The 18,500-nt window shown below is 37.7% G+C and overlaps 1 protein-coding gene across 2 annotated transcripts in view; it reads right to left on the bottom strand.

Annotated features, from left to right (window-relative positions):
• The window catches only part of ADAMTS6 (ADAM metallopeptidase with thrombospondin type 1 motif 6), a 329,091-nt gene that overhangs the window by 56,601 nt on the left and 253,990 nt on the right, over positions 1–18,500 (bottom strand). Inside the window, exons 15-21 of one of the 2 annotated variants that reach the window (XM_027863322.1) lie at positions 13,153–13,255; positions 7,286–7,419; positions 5,441–5,564; positions 4,362–4,442; positions 1,689–1,852; positions 1,060–1,198; positions 279–367 (exon numbers count right to left, since the gene is read on the bottom strand). In XM_027863322.1, coding sequence (XP_027719123.1) covers positions 279–367; positions 1,060–1,198; positions 1,689–1,852; positions 4,362–4,442; positions 5,441–5,564; positions 7,286–7,419; positions 13,153–13,255 — 834 coding nt within the window. The remainder of the gene's footprint in view (positions 1–278; positions 368–1,059; positions 1,199–1,688; positions 1,853–4,361; positions 4,443–5,440; positions 5,565–7,285; positions 7,420–13,152; positions 13,256–18,500) is intronic. The other variant, XM_027863321.1, reaches the window with a different exon arrangement.

The following is an 18,500-nucleotide window of genomic DNA, read 5'->3' as shown; positions in this document are numbered from 1 at the left end:
CAGGACAAGGAAGAGGAGATAAACAATTAGAAGAATTAGGGGAATTTCTTTTTTGTCCCTTAGCTTTCCCCAGTACTAAGTTATTGCTAGTCAAAATTTGGTCATTCTTTAAATATGGTAAGGTATGGTGAGGTGCTCCACAGGGTTCAAGACTAGGGTTGAGGAGTATTTTTAAGTCCCTCATTCCCTTGTCTGCTGGAATTAAGGGGTTTGGTGGAGGCGATGCATTTAGTCTCCAGAGAGAAGAAAGATGCTGTTCACACAGCTCTTCTACTCACCAGTCCATGCAGCAGCAATGGTGTTGGCTTTGAAGGAAGCCAACTGTCCTGCTCTCCCAGCCAGAGGTAAAGAATTGCATTGGTGGCCACTAGAGGGAGGAGGATTAGGAATACAGTAAATTGTTGGGAAAAGGCACCCATGAAAAATGCACATGGGACAACCAACACATCACCAACCACCACCTAGCAGCTACCTCTCTGAGTGACCTCTATGGGGCTGGCATACACCATTAACCCAGAGACCCAGTCACCAGTTACTACTGAATGTTTCCCAGTCTGTCCCTTTTATCTTTGGGGGCTGGCAGGGAAGAGAGCCTAAATCGGATCATGAGAAGCGCACATACACACACACACACACACACATGCACACACCCATACGCTATCATTGCCCACCCCCAACCCCCATTTACAGGAAGTCTCAACTATGCTTTAGGATTCTTGCTCATTTCCTTACTTAAACCTTCTGATGTCCTTTACCAAGAAAGCTCTCGTGAAAAGCAAACAGCCCAACTTCAAGATAGTCTTTGGAGAAGCATCAGCAAAGAGAGACACTCACTGTGCCAAGATGTATTTTTACCAACAAATCTGTACAAATTACATGAAGTTGAAAACAAACGAAATATAATATAATGAAAGCAAGTTTTCTTTTGCTCAAGGATAGCTTGAAGCAGACCTGCAAGAGATGTTTTAATTAGCTCCTTTCACAAACACAAAGCACAGCACAGAGTGGGTTGAGTCATCCATCCTGCCCTTCCACTGGGCTGTCTAGTGGGGATCTTACCTCCAGCACAAGTAGCTGAACATTCTGACCAAGGCTGATGATTCCATGCAAATCCAACTTCATTGTCTCCACTGCCCGTGCGAGTGATAGGAACGTTGAACTTATATCTAATCCCCAAATTCTGTTCCTGAAGTAGAATCTGACATTGAAAACAACTGATTAAGCTACATTTTCAATAGTAAATACAGAGCAACTTACAATGACTCAAATAGATTTCTCATGTTTTATGGATGGGGGAGAATCATAAAAAACAGGTCTTAAAGCTCTTTCAAATAAATCCAAAAGAAATTTGGGATAAACATAGATATATCCTGATTTTGTTTTCCTTCCATTAATAAAGGTGATTTTTTTTGACCTACTACCTGAATTTATTCAGTTCTATTAGCTTTCCTATTTACACAGAAAGATTATCAATTATGCAACCACTAAAAATTCAAGGATTTACATGATATTATACTGTCATGGAACACTAGACTTGAAGTCAAGGAGACCTTGTCACTGCCATAAATTATATACTCTTGGCCAAGTCATCTGGCTTTTATGTGCCTTAATTTCTCCACCTGTAAAATGGGAGTGATAGTACCTGTCCCCTTCCCACCTCAGAGGAGAATATATTAGAAAATAATTACCATGATGATGAGATTTTCTGAAGTGGGACCTAGGGCTTCCAGTGACTCTGGTTCATCAGTTGGCCTCTTGTAATGGAAAGCTGTTCCAGCAACATCAAACTTCCTTGGCCAGTCAATAGTCCAGGCACCATTAATATAGTAGTCATCTCCTTCAGATTTTAAAGCTTAAAAAGAACAAAGTAACACATTTGAAATACCATTTAATCCTGTGACTCTGCTATCAGACATACTACCAGTTCAGGCAATAGCATATAGAACAAGCAAGATTACCACCAAACTGGTCCCATTTGCCTTCAGAATTGGGGCTTTGGATATCTGCATACACAATTAAAAATAATATTTCTCCCTCTCCTGAAGAATATGTCCCAAGAAAATATTCTTTTACCATTAAAGTAGTTTCACTAGTTTGTCTCCAAAGTTTTAAATATTCTGTCCACATACTCAACTAGCCAAAGAAAATGGAAAAATAGCTAGATGGTCCTGGGGCATTCAATTTCCCAAAACCCTACTCATGTTCCTTCTAATTACAAAATATTTTCACCTCTTCACAACCTGATAAGATAGGGATATTTAAGCTTGAGAAGAGAAGCCTTCAGGTGGACATGGCAGTTGGCTTCAAATATTCAAAGAGTTTTCATGTGTAGGAAGCACAAGGCCTGAACATGGAGTAAAGTTACATGGACACAGATGTTAGCTTGATCTACAGAAAAATATCCTAATAATTAGAGCTGTCCAAAAAATGGACGAGGTTGTTTCAAGAGGAAGTAAGCTCCCCATCACTTGTCACCGATGGGCCGAGGATGCACAGCCACTTGCTACACATGTTTTACAGGGGATCCAGGTTTCTAGTAGGGTTGGATAACCCATGAAGTTGCCTCTAATGTTAATGTGAGGGTTCCAGGAATATCCATTTCCTCCTCTGTCTACCACTTTCTATCTTCCCTCTGATACACTGGGAAAATTAATTTAATTTCTTAAAGCAATTTGACCTTTTTGCACATGGACATATCAAGGTTTATTTAAAGATAATTGATTTTGCTGTGTCTTAAATTTGTTTTTATTTGGTTTATTCATAAACTGCTTGCCTACCCTTAAGACTGATAGGTAATATGTTCCATGTTCTTCAAATTTTTTTTTAATATCTCTCTTTAGATCTAGGTCATGTATCCATTTTGATCTTATCTTGGTAAACTGTGTAAGACATTAGTCTATGTTCAATTTCTGCCAGACTGCTTTCCAGCTTTCCCCAACAATTTTTACCAAATAATGAATTCTTATCCCCAAAACTTAAGTCTTCACACTTGTCCAACACAGACTTTCTATAGTTATTTGCTGCTGTAAATTATATGTCTTCTCAGTTCCGTTGATCTTTCTATTTTTTTGCCAGTACCAGATAGTTTTAAATAACCACTGCCTTGTAATATAGTTTAAGAGCTGTGTGAAGTGTTACTTGCAAAGGTTTTACAGTCTTTCTCAAAACTATATATGGTCTTTCTTTTAAAAATGAATAAAGATGAAAAGGGAACAGCTGCTGTTTACATTAAGATGGCAGAGTGACAAGAATCACCCAAATAGGACATGAGAGCTGGCCTCAATTATTTGAAGGTTTGCCAAGTGAAAAAGGCATTAGATTTATTATATATTATATATTTACATATTATATACATTTATATATTATATATTTATTATATATTATATATTATACATTCTGCCAGAAGGCAGAACAAGCAGTAATCAATAGAAGTTTCAGAGGAGAAGATTTCAGCACATCTGTGGAAGAAATTCCCAACAATTAGAGCTGGTCAGAATTGTGAAGTAGCAGGCTCCCCAGTATTGAAGGTCTTCTACTTGAGGCTACATGAATACTTGCAGCGCACTTGATGGTGCAGAGTCGATTCCTGCTAAGGTATGAGTTGGGCTAGATAGCTGCTGAGATCCCTTTCAACTCTGAGCTTCTGATCCTGTGATTTAAGTGTACCCTCAGTTTCCTCAACTATTAGGCAAATGAGCAGGTGGTGGAAAACACCCAAATAATATTGCCCAAAAGCATTTCATAAATACAGCAAGTGTTTAACAAACACTTTATGACAATAGTTATTTCTCAGAACTGAGAAACTCCTGATTTGAGATACATTTCTGTGTTGGGGTTGGGCAGCAAAGGAATAGGCTCAGAGATGTGGAATACCTGGTAAACAGTGGTTAAAAAGAAAAGCAAGAGGGAGAGGGTACTAGAAATTATATTTCTCTTCAAGGTACTGCTGGTGCAGGAAGCAATCCTAAATTCTTAGGTGAAAGCAAAGGAACCTTCTGAGCTAACAGGAGAAAGAAAGGACCCGACAATATAGAGGAGCTGCTTGGGGGATTGGGGGTGGGAGAGTACCATTCTGAAAGTACCTTTATAACACAGGTTTCACAGGAGACAGTGGTTGGGCTTGTAAAAGGAGAGCGAACTTTCCACCCAGCTTTCTCCAATAGTCTCTACTGCATCACTTGAGTAGACAAAAAAGCCAAACCACCAGGCAACAGGGGCTTAAGTTGCTAACTTTTCATCCTTTAAACAGTTTACTTGTGATTGTGTAAAGTAAGTGACTTTGTGACCCAAAGTAGAAAGCATCCTCTTTCATGACGCCATGTTGTTTTCTCTCATTGCTTTAGTTCTTGAAAACTTCTTACCAATGTAGTTTTTTGACATGGCCACCTCTCTGACTTCAATGTGGACAGAACCTCTTGGAATATGTACAACTTCCATGTAGCCTACAACATAAAAGCAGATCTGTAACAATCTGTCTACATATAGAGCTTTGGTCAGAAAATAAATCTTTACTAATGACTCATGAGAATTTCTACATTTTTAAAAGTAGACACATCAAGACTGGAATCCCTCTCATTTAAAATTGTTTTTACAGTCAACTTTAAATTTAAGGCAGAAAGCTTATTCTATTGGCATATTATTTCTCCATCAATCCACAGTCCTGCACACCCTGCTCTGATAATTTGTCAACCTTAAGGGATTTCAGTAAGATCTGGACACCAACCTCCCATCCCCTAGGAGACAAGATGCTTGTTTTAAAATACAGGATTCAATGCCTGGATATCTCAGTCCTTCTAAGAATTCTAATAGACTTTATTGGTCTTTTTTACACTTAACAAATTCTGATTTGTCTCCTATTTCAGAGGCAGCTAGATAACGCAGTCGACAGAGCACTGGGCCTGGAGTCTGGAAGACCTGAGTCCAAATCAGGCCTCAGATACTTGTTAGCTGTATGACCCTGGGCAAGTCACTTAAACTGTTGTCTGCCTCAGTTTTCTCAGCTGTAAAATGGGGATAATAATAGTACCTGCCACCCAGGATTATTGTGAAGATCAAATGAGATAATATTTGAGATAATATTTGTAAAGTATTTAGCAGAGTTCTGGCACATAGGAGGTGCTTAATAAATGCTTGTTTCCTTCCTTTCTAGTTCTCTGTTCACTTTTCTTATTTACCCAACTAGATATAATCTCTTTGGGGGTAAAGAGTCTATCTTATTTTTGTCTATCAGCACCTAGCAATCTTTAGTAGGCACTTAATATTGCTTGTTGGATTGAACTGACAATATGAAGCCAGAAAGTCAATAAGAATGAAATTTAGTAAAAACAAACAAACAAACAAAAAACCCACCTTTGATAGTCAGCCTAAACTAAGAAGTTAAAAAGTAAGGGAAGGAACAAAAATATTTCTGAGGTCTGAAGCGTTATTCATACACACTCACCTCCTCTGGGCAATGAATCGTTGAAAAACCCTTCAATGGCATCACATGTGCTTCCATCCCCTCCACAGACTCGACATCTGTCTTCCCTAGCATCAGATCCCAAAATATTATCACAACCTACATGCTGGAAACAGAACAAAATATTCAATATGTCACAAAGAAGGCTTCTTGGACCCATACCTGAAAAGAATGTATACAGTTCTCTTTTTTGCCACAAAAATCCCAAAAGGAATCACCATCCTCTTGCTTCCTGTCTACACTCCAACAAATAAGTCCTGAGCCAATACTTCTCAGGAGAGAAGAATAAATAATTCAATATGATTCCACTGAAAAGAAAGTATACAATTCTATCCTACACTCTCTTTTTTTTAACCTCTTTTTTTTCCTGACAATCTTTCCACTTACAGCTATATATCCCCAATTCCCACCCCTGCCCCACAGACACAAGCCATGATTACATCTCCCACCCAGTTAAAAACAATACCTTGTCTAAGATGACAAGGCTCTGCCTTAACCTCACTGTAAAGAACAACAAGTATAAGAAGCAGAAAATACTGGCTCGTGTTTGAAACGGTGGGTCTGTATAGGACTGAGCAAGAGTCCCGAGGTCGGCTGCCACCAAAACAATCAACAACTTTGTGACAGTTTCATCCCACTGTTAAATCTCAGATGTGATCAGATACAGCATACACTTTCATTCATCATCATTTGGTGATGAGGAAGCTAAAATCCCAATTTCCAATTTAATCATTTTAACTCTCATTTATGTACAGATGTAGGGCCCACGGATGTATTTTAGAAACTGAATTTAAATGGTTGATTGTCAACTCTTGAAAACAGGTACTTAAGTTGTGGCTATAAATCCTTAGACCAACTGTGGCTGTCTTGATGGTCACAAGTATTAGGGTCACAGAATTGGGATGACAGTTTACAAGAAGCCAGGTACATTGAAAAGTCTGACTCAGGGTGTTAACACGAACTAGAAACTGCATCATCAAATGAATAATTTAGAAACAAGATGCAAAGAATTTAGCAGCTGTTAAGTCTAATAGGGTCCTCTGCAAGAGATGGGTATTCATTAGACCTTCACTCCCACAGATTCAGGAATTGAGCTGTGTGCAAGCTTCCCCTCAAAGCAAAGAAAATCACGTGTAACTATATTGGTACTTTGGTGAATGAAGGCCTTTACACTTTTCTTATAATAAATTGGCCTCAACCCAGATTCTGGAAAACAGTACAAATGCTAAACTAGTCAGGTTAATTCCTTAAGATAAAATGTCTCAATCAAATAAAAACCACTCTAATCCATTAAAAAAGGGGTAGAGGAGGAGGAAGAACCTGAGAGCAGTCTCAGCTCAGAGAAAGAGTTATGGCATGAGGCAGAATCAAACGCTCTCCCAAGGCAAACATATGGCAACCACATGAATAAGGGCCGAACTGGAAGTACTTCCCATGCCAGCTCTTTTTCTGCCATCTTGTTTGTAAACAACATAGAAGAGTAACAGAAATTATAATTCCAAAACATTTTCATAATTCTAGCAAAACAATAGCATCATAATTAGGGCAGTCCAACAAATCTCATTTGTATAGTAGTTAAATACAAATGGATTATTAAATCCACAGACCAAATTCTACCTTCAGGTGTATGTATATAGGTCCCAGTGCTTTTAATGGGAACTACCTGGTTCTCTCTAAAGGTGTACTTTTCTTTAATATTGCTATGGGTGGGAAAAAACCCCCACAAAAGTAGAAAACATATAATTCCCATTTCCCCCTGCCTCTCCCTCTCCTCCCACCCCTCAAAAAAAAAAAACCCAACAAAGCAAAATACAACATCTGAGCAACCTTGCATTCTCCATTGATACAGATATCCAGTGAATCGGCATTGCATTGAGTTCCATCTATCACTGCAGGGGCACGTTCCGTGTAAAAATTGTAACCTTCAGCCAAGCAATTTAATGCACAGGGCTTCACCCCACCTGGACAAGCACAGTAAGTAGAGGAGAAATCAATAAAGTAGTCCTTCTAAAGAAAGGGTAATTTCAGTATCAGCTATGTCAGTCGTGCAATTCCCAGGGGCATCACATAGCACCTCTTGAATGTATATTCAGATGTGTAGTTTCTGAACTTCCTTTCAGCCTTTGCTAAAGTTTCTTGTTTGCCAAAATTGGGTCAACATCCTCCCTGCCAATACAACCCGAGGGACCTGCTAAGCAGCTCTAAGATTTGACATCTCAAGTATTTTTAACATAAGTTTTCAGCATGTTGTAGGTCAAAAATGCTCACAGTGAAGAAGCCTGTCAGTTGAAAAAAAGAAAAAAAAACTAATGAAATAAGGTTTACAGGAAAAACGAGATAATTAACTTTCTAGACAGGAAGTTCTGCTGAAGATATTGCCACTTGCTATTGAAGTTGGTGAGATCAAGTACGGAAATATTGTTTCACCAGAACCACTTCTTCTAGGAGCAAAAAAGAAAACTCTGCTTCTTCCAGGAAGGGCATGACAGCTGCAGGATAAATGGAACCTGCACCTGCCTTAACCCTGTCCTGTCCCCTGCCATGGCTCTGATATGGGAGAAATGGTAGACAGGATTAAGCACTTTGATGACAGCTCCTTTGCTTTGCAAAAAGCACATGCTTAATGACTCTTTCCTGACCTGAATCTGAGCAATTATTGAAAAAATAAACATAAAAAATACAGTTACAGCTTTCAAAACCAAGTATATTTGATTCAGATTAAAATGTAAGCCCCTGGGGCTACTGGAGAATTCCACTTTGTAACTAAAGTCTATACACATTTAGGAAAAGATGGCAAAAATAAAAGTCATTTTTTAAATGGGCAGCTAATGCACATCAGAAACCACAGTCTATTTGGGTTAAATTTCAATTCAATAAACATTTATTGAAGGACAACTCAGTCCAAGGCCCAGTGCTGGCCACTGAAGATGGGCTTTTTTCCCATTACTCAGCATATGAAGAAACTATTGTTTATGTGTAATAAATTATCACTACAAATAAGAATGATAATCATGGTGATTAGAAGTTGTTGTTGTTTCTATATTAGAGAAAAGAAGTTGACACTCTCTTCTGATACTGCTATCCCTCAGCTAAAACATCGTTCATCATCTCACACCCAGACTACTGCAATAAACTACTGGTTGGCCTTCCTACTTTTCCCAGTCCTCCTTAATCTCAATGCCTTTCCTATGAGATTACTTCCAATTTATCTTTTATATACCTTGTTTGGAGATATTTGTTTACGTATCTTCCCCATTAGACTGTGAGCTCCTTGAGAGCAGGAACTGTTCTGGCATTTCTTTGTATCCTCAGTACTTAGCACAGTGCCAGGCACATAGTAGGTATTTAACAAATGCTTGTTGACTTGATTTGTTGAACATAGGAAGGACAGGACTGCCTTTAGGGGTGAAATGGGACAACCGGAATATACAACCGAGAGAAAGTAGAATTACTTAATTTGATTTTGCTTCTGTTTTCTCTTATAGAGAAAATATTGAAAAAGACAGTACTAAAATAGCACTAAAATCCAAGATTAGCAGGATGGTAATAAGAGAGTACTTAGGTACCTGACTGACTTCTGGTCACTAGGCCCAGGCCAACTATCTCCCAGGGTACCCAGAAAATCTGTGGAGGTGACTATTGAACTTGTGATCTCCGAAAAATCATGGAGAACTGGAGAAGGGCCACAGAACTGAAGCATCACAGAATCACACAGTTCAAAGCCATCTAGTCTAACCCACATGTGAGCAAGAATCCCCTCTCCACTATAACCAAAAAATGGCCATGCAGCCTTTTTCTGAAAACTCTCAATGCATGGCAACTCCCTCCCTAGGCAGCCCATCCTGCTTTGGGACAGCTCTGACTGTGGAGATGTTTTTCCTGAGGTCAAGCCTAAATTTTCTACTTTGAAACCCCCTACCGGTTGCTCCTGATTCTACCCTCTGGGGCCAAACAGAGCAAACTTAACCCTCTCTTTCAAATAACTCTTCAAAAATTTGAACACAACTAATTTTGCCCTGGCCCTAAGACTAATTTTCACTTTGCTAAACAACCCCTATGTCTTCAACAGTCTTCACATGCAAAGAACCTTGAGGCCCTCCAACATCCTGAAAGCCTTCCTCCAGAGGCTTTCCAACTTATCAATATCCTCCCTAAAACGTGACATCTAGAAACGAATACAATACTCCAGATCAGTCCCACTTAGTCTTGAATATCATGCCCATTAAAATCACCTAAAGCTGCATTAGCTTTCTGTATTGACCTGTATTGAAAGCTTGCAGTTCATTAAAATTCTTTTGATCTTTTTTTTTTTAAGACAAACTGCAATGTAGCCATGCCCCTCTCATCTTGTATTTGAGAAATGGATTTTTGGCATCAAAGTATAAGATTCTTTTATTTATCTAAATTAAATTTCATCTTACTAGATTTGAACCTTCCCTACATCGAGCTAAAATTTCTGTATGGACATGATTTAAAGAATTCCTCCTACAAAACTACTGGATTTTGGAAGGAAAATTTTACTGATAATTAAAATCTGGCAGAGCAAGCAAAAACATCTTGCTGCAAGATCTGAACCTGAGTTCACTATCTTCAATTTCAGTCCTTCAAATCAGTTCACACAGTTTCTACGTGTGCTGTGTAATTATTATGCAGAATAGATTCCAAGACATATTTCTGTTAAGTGTTACCAGCATGCTGTTAACTCAGGCATCTCAGAGCCCAGAGCATAGCTAGGCTCCCTCTTTAGGTGATGGGCCAACCTATTAAATTTGGTTCTTAAGTACCTCATAAATAAAAGCTCTCTAAATTCCTGTGACACTTTCCTGGATTTCCTCACTATTAACCCACTCTCAGTGTTTTCTGACTTTTGATTCTATTGGTATGGAATATGATAGTGCTTATCATTAAAAGGTTAGATTTTTTCTAAAATAAGATATTGCCAGAAAAGGTCTTTTTATATTTCACCAATCCCTTGAGGAGGTTTGCCATGGGAAGGACCTACAAGCTATGCAGTCTGTCTTGTCTTCTTTATAGTAATGATAGGAGAGAACTCCCCATTATCCTGTTTGTTAGTTTCAAGGCACCTCAATGAATCGAAGCCTCAGACTAGCAGTGAGGGGGCAACAAAAAGTGTTGGAATTAAGCTACTCCAATTCCAAATCCCTCATCTACTTAAAGCTCAGTTTCCTCATTTCCTCATTTGTAAAATGGGGGTGATAATATCCTCAGTACCTACACTCACAGATTGTGAGGCTTAAATGATGCAATCTATGTAACGTACTTTGCAAACCCTAAAGTGCTGTATAAATGTCAGTTATTATCATCATTAGTGCTGAATGTCTGCCCAAACTCACAGCAAAGATGTAGTACTTACGCGTGCTACAAGGAAGAAGGGAAAGGAAATATGCATTTATATAATGCCTACTATGTGCCAGACACTGTTAAGTGCCTTTCACAAATACTATCTCCTTTGATCTTCACAACAACCTTGTGAGGTAGGTTCTGTTATTATACTCATTTTACAATAGTAAAATCTGAAACAAGCAGATAGAGGTTAACAGGCAGCTGGTAAGTATCTGAGGCTGGATTTGAACTCAGGTCTTCATAACTCTAGGACCAGGGTTCCATCCACTGCATAGCCTAGCTGCTAAAGCTTATCTTTTAAGGGTCAAGTGACTAACCAGCAGCTTCAGTTTACATTCCCTAGAAATATAGGTTAAGAGGGCAGCTAGGTGGCACAGTGGGTAGAGCACCGGTCCTGAAGTCAGGAGGATCTGAGGTCAAATCCGGCCTCAGACCAAACACTTGACATTTACTAGCTGTGTGACCCTGGGCAAGTCACTTAACCCCAATTGCCTAAAAATAAAAAATAAAAAATAAAAAACAATAAAAAAAAAGAAATGTAGGTTAAATATACAAAATGATCTTCAGTCAAGTGGCAGCTAGGTGGTACAGTAGATAGAGAAGGACATGGAGTCAGGAAGATATGAGTTCAAATCCGACCTCAGACACCTACTAGCTATGTGACCCTGGGCAAGCATCACTCAATCCTGTTTGCTTTAATCTACTGGAGAAGGAAATGGCAAACCACTTTAGTATCTTTGCCAAGAAAACTCCATGAACAGTATGGTTCAGGGGGTCACAAAGAGTCGGACATGTCTGAACAACAACAGCAACAACTTAAAAATTATACCAAAATACAATTATGTGAGGACTAAAGATTTGATTTGTGAATTATCCAGGCTGCTTACTTTTCTTCCTGCTTCCTGACACCCATATTTTATCTTTACCTTGATGCTTTCATTTCCTCACCTTCATTAAAAGGTAGACAGGTAAACTAATAATAGGAGAAACTCAAATCAATTATTTTTGCTAATTGATAACAATTTCTGATAAAGACTCCATGAGTAGGAAAAGGCAAGTTTGGGCATTAGCTATGGTTTTCAATGATCCACTTATCAGTAAGTGATCAAGAGGACCTGGCTGGGAAATGATAAACTTTTTTTTTTTTTTCCTGGACTAATGACCAGCAGTCTCAGCTTTCTTCCAGGAAGCTGAACAAAGGTCCTGATAAACTGATCTGGAAGCAAAATCCCACCCAAATCTGCATTTGAAATCTCAGAAGCCAAGAAAGTTTTTAAGGTTGCTCCTGATATCCAGTCAAATTAATTAATTAGTGATAACTCAGAATTTAATTCATGTCCCAGATAATTGGCACTTATCTATCTATCTCTCTGTCTGTCTGTCTATCTATCTTAAATCACAATCCCCTGACAGTTAGACTTCATCTAAGATGGGGCACCAACTTTTCCTAAGACAACTGAAGCTTATTTCAGATGATGGTGCCAGATAATGCAAAGATTATAAATGCTTTAGAAAGGCAAGGTATACCTGTAATGTCCGCTACCTACTAAACTGGGAAGTCCCAAGGGGAAACTTTAAAAGTTCCAACAGGGAAGCTGTCACACTGTCAGACTAAGCCCAGTAGCAATGGTCTAAAGTCCCTTTTCCCACCTGTGAAAAGTTTGAATATTAACTAGCCAACTATTCCCTAGGAGTCTTTCCTCTCTCACCTAGCATCAATCAATACCAGTCCGTGAGATCCAGGCTCCTCACTCTCTTCCCCCAATGTTTGGTCTGGCTAGACTCAGATAAGAACTCTATAAAAACCCATCAAACTTTACTGGTTTAAATGTATATATAAGGTGTCCCATTCCCTTCAATGCCCCTATGGGAGGAATAATTCTATTAAGGGGAATCTGACCAGTTTCCACAATCTTCCCTGACTGCCCTTAATCTTGTGGGTGCCTTCACTTAATAAAGCTGTCCTGCTGTCTTGTTGTGAGCTTTTTACTTCCTTTTATCAAGACTTTGATATTCAGAACCTTCCAAAGTCTGCATTAAGACAATACCTCAGAGCAGCCTCAAGCAAGACCCATAAATATGAAACTATTTTGTGTAAACACAGAATCCACTTTAAGGGACTTTGTACTCATGAAACAGAAATACTAGATTACTTTACAATTTTCATCAGCTGCACTAATATAGGAACCTTCATAAAGGGAGAAATGTCCCCACAAGAATCACTTTCCAACCAACACTTATATCCTGGGCCTTGAGAACATGATTCTACTAGTACCTGGATGGCGGCAAAGATCTCAAGCATGTTGGAGTCTCCATTACTTATACATTACCTCCAGTGTAGGGCTTCCAGTTATAATATTTTCCCCGGAAAGGCATATTGTCAAAATCTGCACACTGCTTTTCTCGAAAATCTCGCGCCCCCAAAGGACATGGCTAAAATGAAACAAGAAAAAAATCATAAATGCAGAGCTGTCGAGAAATGGGTTAACAACTTGATGGGCTTGACTGCCATTACTTTAGCTCACAACTTTGCACTGAGCCTCAACTCTATTGTTTTGCAATCAGTATTCAGACTGAAGTGTCCTGTTTTTCAGTCTTAAGTCGGTATAAAGTTATTGTTAAAAGTAATTTTAAACAAAGTTAAGTGTTACAACAGTTTCCGTACAACCTGACACTCAGATATAGGTCACAATCCACTTTGCAATCAATCCATCAGGTATCTCCTTATAAACACATGTAAAAACTAGCTGAAGAAGTTAAACACAAAGTCTTTTTTTAGTCACACAGCTCTAGGTGCAGCTGCTACAGCTGTTCTCAGTGAGGTATTTAAGGGATCAAGAGGCAGGTTTGCAACCTGACATTCAGCACTATTAATTGTGGTTTGGAGAACTACTACTGTAGCTGTTTACTGTCTAACCCTGACAAAGACCATATTTTAGGACTGAGACCGGCAGAAATATTTGGCCTAAAGTTTAAACACCTTCAAATTCAAGGAATTTGGGTGCACTGAGATTTACATTAAGCTTATTAACATCATCAAGAATAAAAATAGTGAATGTGTCTCAAATGTGTGTGTACTCAGTACATAAAAGAGGAAAGACAAGGGTTGTTTCTGGATATTATTCTTCTACATGATATAATGAAAAATAAAAAGCATTGCCAATCTAGCCAGATCTCAATTCCAAACAACACAGGTACTGTAACAAGGCTGGATCTGGAGTCTGAGGACCTGGGTCCAAATCCTAACTTTACCATTCTATAATCTTGGGTAAGAGATTAAACTCATCTAGGTCTCAATACCTGTCTTTGTGAAATAAGAAGATTAGACAAGACCAGTGGTGTCAAACTCAAGTAGAAATGGTGACCAGTAAATTGCACATAAGGATCCCAACAGCTATCTACTGACTTAGAAAACTACATATTAACATCTATGTTCTATTGTATTTTTAATTTATTTCATTAAATACTTCCCAATTACATTTTAATCTGGTTCAGGAGGTACAGGTTGCCACATGTTTGACCTCTCAAATGATGAGGTCCTTTAATCTCTTAATCTATGATCCTACGATTCCCAAATGCCCTTCCAATTCAAAGAGTTCAAAGTGTTAACATCTTCCAGTGTTTGAATCATCTGGCCTAATTTGACTTATCTTTTCTAGTTCTACAGCTACTTAAACATGAAGTTACAAGCTTTGAAATGCTGATTAAGAAAACATTTCCCTCAAACATGAACAGAACATGTCATCAGACCAAAATTCTAACTGCAAATAGATGCAGAATACATTACTGCTAGCTCCACAACTCATTATGAAAGTGATTTTACCACCCACCTATCTCTCTTCTCAATTTCTACATGCTTTTTTGTGATGTTTCCTAAGATGGATTAAAAAGATTTTTTTTAAATTATATATCACCACATGGAAATAGTTGCATCACCATTATAATACTCTACATTTAGTAATTCAGATTCCTACCATATCAAGTCTAAAGTTTGAGGATTTGAAAACAGTGGCATACTAAATTCTAGCCTCTTTTGGGAACCCTAAACTTTAGAATACTTTTAGGAATACTAAAAGACTCAGTCATGGTGCCGATAATTCTACTTGTCAAATTGCTCTTCTCACTTCCAGTGAACAAGAAACTAAAATAGGCATGCTCCCCAGATGACATGGTACATCATGTTGGAAAGATGTGCTTCCCAGGCCCTTTTGCTCCATAACCTACTACACTGTGGCATCAAGTAATGTTTCTCTTTTAAGTACTTTTAGGATATATTGCAGCTTTTCATAATCTTCCCATCTAATAGGATTTTTTGGGGTACCTACTTGATGCTTTCGGAAATGCAATTCATTTGAAGTTTACCATGTCCTTTTGGCCACAAGTTTTTAGCTCCTAACAACTTCATTTAAAACTCACTCAATAGGTATTAAGTCAGCACTCATTATATTTATGCCACACTGGGTATGATGGAGTTATTGTCCTTCTAGCCGACTTGGAACAACAAGATGTACACTAAAAATAGATGAAGGAACTAGAGAAAATCCCAAGGTAACACGCACAAAGTATAGAATGGTACAAAGGTACCAGGAGAAAGGAAGTCAGAGGGATGATTGGGATAAGGTGGTGCGAAGCAGGCAAACTTAGAGGAAGCAGGTCTTGAACTAAGCACTGAAAGAATCATAAAAACTGAATTAAAAAAAAGGAAAGGCTTTTCAGAAAGATCCCAAACAAAGGCACAAAGGTAGGAAGGTACAGTGAAGGTATGGAAATAGATTTCTCAAATTTTTTGGTCTCAGGACCCTTTGACACACTGAAAAATTATTGAGGATCCCCAAAAGCTTTTGTTTATGTGGGTTAGAACTATCAGTTTTATCATAATAGAAAGACACAGTGGATAGAGTGCTGGCTCTAGAGTCAGAAGGACTTGAGTTCAAAAGTGGCCTTTGACACTTACTAGCTATGTGACCCTGGGCAAGTCACTAAACCCTGTTTACCTCAGTTTCCTCATCTGTAAAATGAGCTGGAGAAGGAAATGGTAAACCACTCCAATATCTCTGCCAAGAAAGTTGTGAAGAGTCAGACATGACTAATTAACTAAATAACATATAGAAAATGAGATAACATTATGATTGGGGCAGAGGGATACTGAGGAGAGATGAGATTTATTAAGTAATATAGGATTGGTTAATAGACTCTGAAAATAAAGATTTTTATCATGTGTTTTAAAAGGACATTTTTTAAAAGTACCAACTAGCTAAGAAATAGAGTGGTGGATCAGTGGAATAGGTTCAGTATGCAAGACACAGTAGTCTATGACTATAGTAATCTATTATTTGATAAACCCAAAGACCCCAGCTTCTGGGATAAGAACCCACTCTTTGAAAAAAACTGCTAGGAAAACCGGAAAAGAGTATGGCAGAAACTAGGCATAGACCAAAATCTCACACCATACACCAAAATAAAGTCAAAATGGGTACATGATTTAGATATAAAGGCTGATACTATAAGCAAACTGGGACAGCAAGGAATAGTTTACCTGTCAGATCTATGGAAAACAGAAGAATTCATGACCAAACAGGAGATAGAGAACATTATGAAAATCAAAACAGATAATTTTGATTACATTAAATTGAAAAGTTTTTGCACAAAGTCAATGTAACTAAAATTAGAAAGAAGACAGAAAACTGGGAAAGAATTTTTACAACCAGTCTCTCTGATAAGGGCCTCATTTCTAAAATATATAGAGAATTAAGTCAAATTTATAAGAATTCAAGCCATTCCCCAATTGATAAATGGTCAAAGGATATTAACAGACAGTTCTCAGATGAAGAAATTAAAGCCATCTATAGTCATATGAAAAAATGCTCTAAATCACTATTGATTAGAGAAATGCAAATCAAAACAACTCTGAGGAACCACATTACACCTATCAGAATGGCCAACATGACAAAATAGGAAAATAAAAGTACCAACTAAAATCTCATCTTCTCCAGGATGCCTTTGCCAACCCCTCTTAATTCTAGTGCCCTCCTTCTTTTAATTGTTCCCTATTTAACCTGTATGTAACTTTATTTGTATATATTTGTTTTTATGTGGTCTACCAGATTAGATTGTAAACTCCTTGAGGGCAGGTACTGTCTTTTCCCTCTTTTTTGTATCCCCAGCACTTAGCACAGTACCTACAACATAGACTGTAGAAAAAAAGGATCAAAAATTATCTTGACAGGCTAGATTTAAGATGAAATTTAATAGCAATATATGTAAAGTATGATACTTCGGTTCTAAAAATCTAGAAAAATCTATAAGAAAGATAGGTCTAATAGTTCATCTAAAAAGAACCTGGGGATCTTAGTGAACCACAAATTCAATATGAGTCAATAGTATGAAGTGGTAACCAAAAAAGCTAATGCAATCTTAGACTGTGATATTAGAGACATAGAAAGGAAGCGATAGACTGACCCTGATTACACATGAGCCAGAATTATATTACCTTTTAGAAGGAACATACACTAAAAAGGGGGGAAGTCTACTTTCACTGGGTGCATATTACAGATTAAAAAAGATTTGGACAGTCTAAAACAACGAAATGAAATTAATAAGATGAAAGGCTATCTAAGTCTCTTCCCATAGAAAGACTTGATGACAATTTACTTGTTGGTGATTCAGGAAAGCAGGCTCTTGTTCTGGTAAACGTTGGATGAGATGACCCTGATGATTCTTTCCAATGTGCAGATTATGATTTTTAAGTGTCTATAGCAATAATACTAAATAAAGGATATTTCTAATAAGTGGACCACTTAGAAACCATTTTGTACCAAAAAGCACAGGCACCATTTTTCAGGTATCTGCTCTTTTTCTATAATAATCATATAGAGGGTAAACCCTAACAAATAGGCAGAGTTGACAACTACCCACACAGCATTATTTTAGGAGTGCAAAAATACCTTCTTCACTATCTTACTAATGTCTTAAATTCCAACACAACAAATTCATTCCTTTGTCTTAAGGTTCTATTCTCTGTTAAAATACAAATACTTTTAAGATAGTTTCTTAACCTAAAGCCTATGAATTTGTGTTTTTTTAAAAATAAATATTTTGATGACTATAATTCACTATGATTGGTTCCCTTAGCAATCCTATGCATTTTATTTTATGCATTTAAAAACATTATTCTGGGCAGAAATCTATGGCCTTCACCAGACTCCCCAAAGGGTCCATGACATAAAAAAGAATAAGAACCTCTGAATTAGAAGGTACACCTATGTTCCAGCCCCATCTTGACCACCAATTCAGCTCTATCTCCTTGGTAAGAGATTTCATTTCTCTAGGTCTGTGGTTTCTTTATCTGTAAAATAAGGGAGGGGGGTATTCAGATTTTGATTAATGTTTCCCAACTTGTGTGACACAGAATCTTGGTGTTCTATGACATGTGAATAGGGACTCTGTGAGGGAAAAATGATGCCAAAGATATTTTCTCTTTAGAATATTAAACATGAAATTATGTATATATCAAAATATTTAAATACAGATATTTTTCAGCATAAAAATTGGACATTTTGTTCCAGCTATCCCAGTGGTAGCATTACTATTACAACTACATTATAATCTCTGCTTTCAAAAAACTCACACTCTAGGTAGACAATACCTATCTATATAATATACATATATACGTACATTT

Source organism: Vombatus ursinus, unplaced genomic scaffold, assembly GCF_900497805.2.
Source record: "Vombatus ursinus unplaced genomic scaffold, bare-nosed wombat genome assembly UNPS02014772.1, whole genome shotgun sequence".
Classification (NCBI taxonomy): domain Eukaryota; kingdom Metazoa; phylum Chordata; class Mammalia; order Diprotodontia; family Vombatidae; genus Vombatus; species Vombatus ursinus.
The sequence above is the reverse complement of the archived record's forward strand: the minus strand, read 5'-3'. Positions and strand labels throughout refer to the sequence as shown.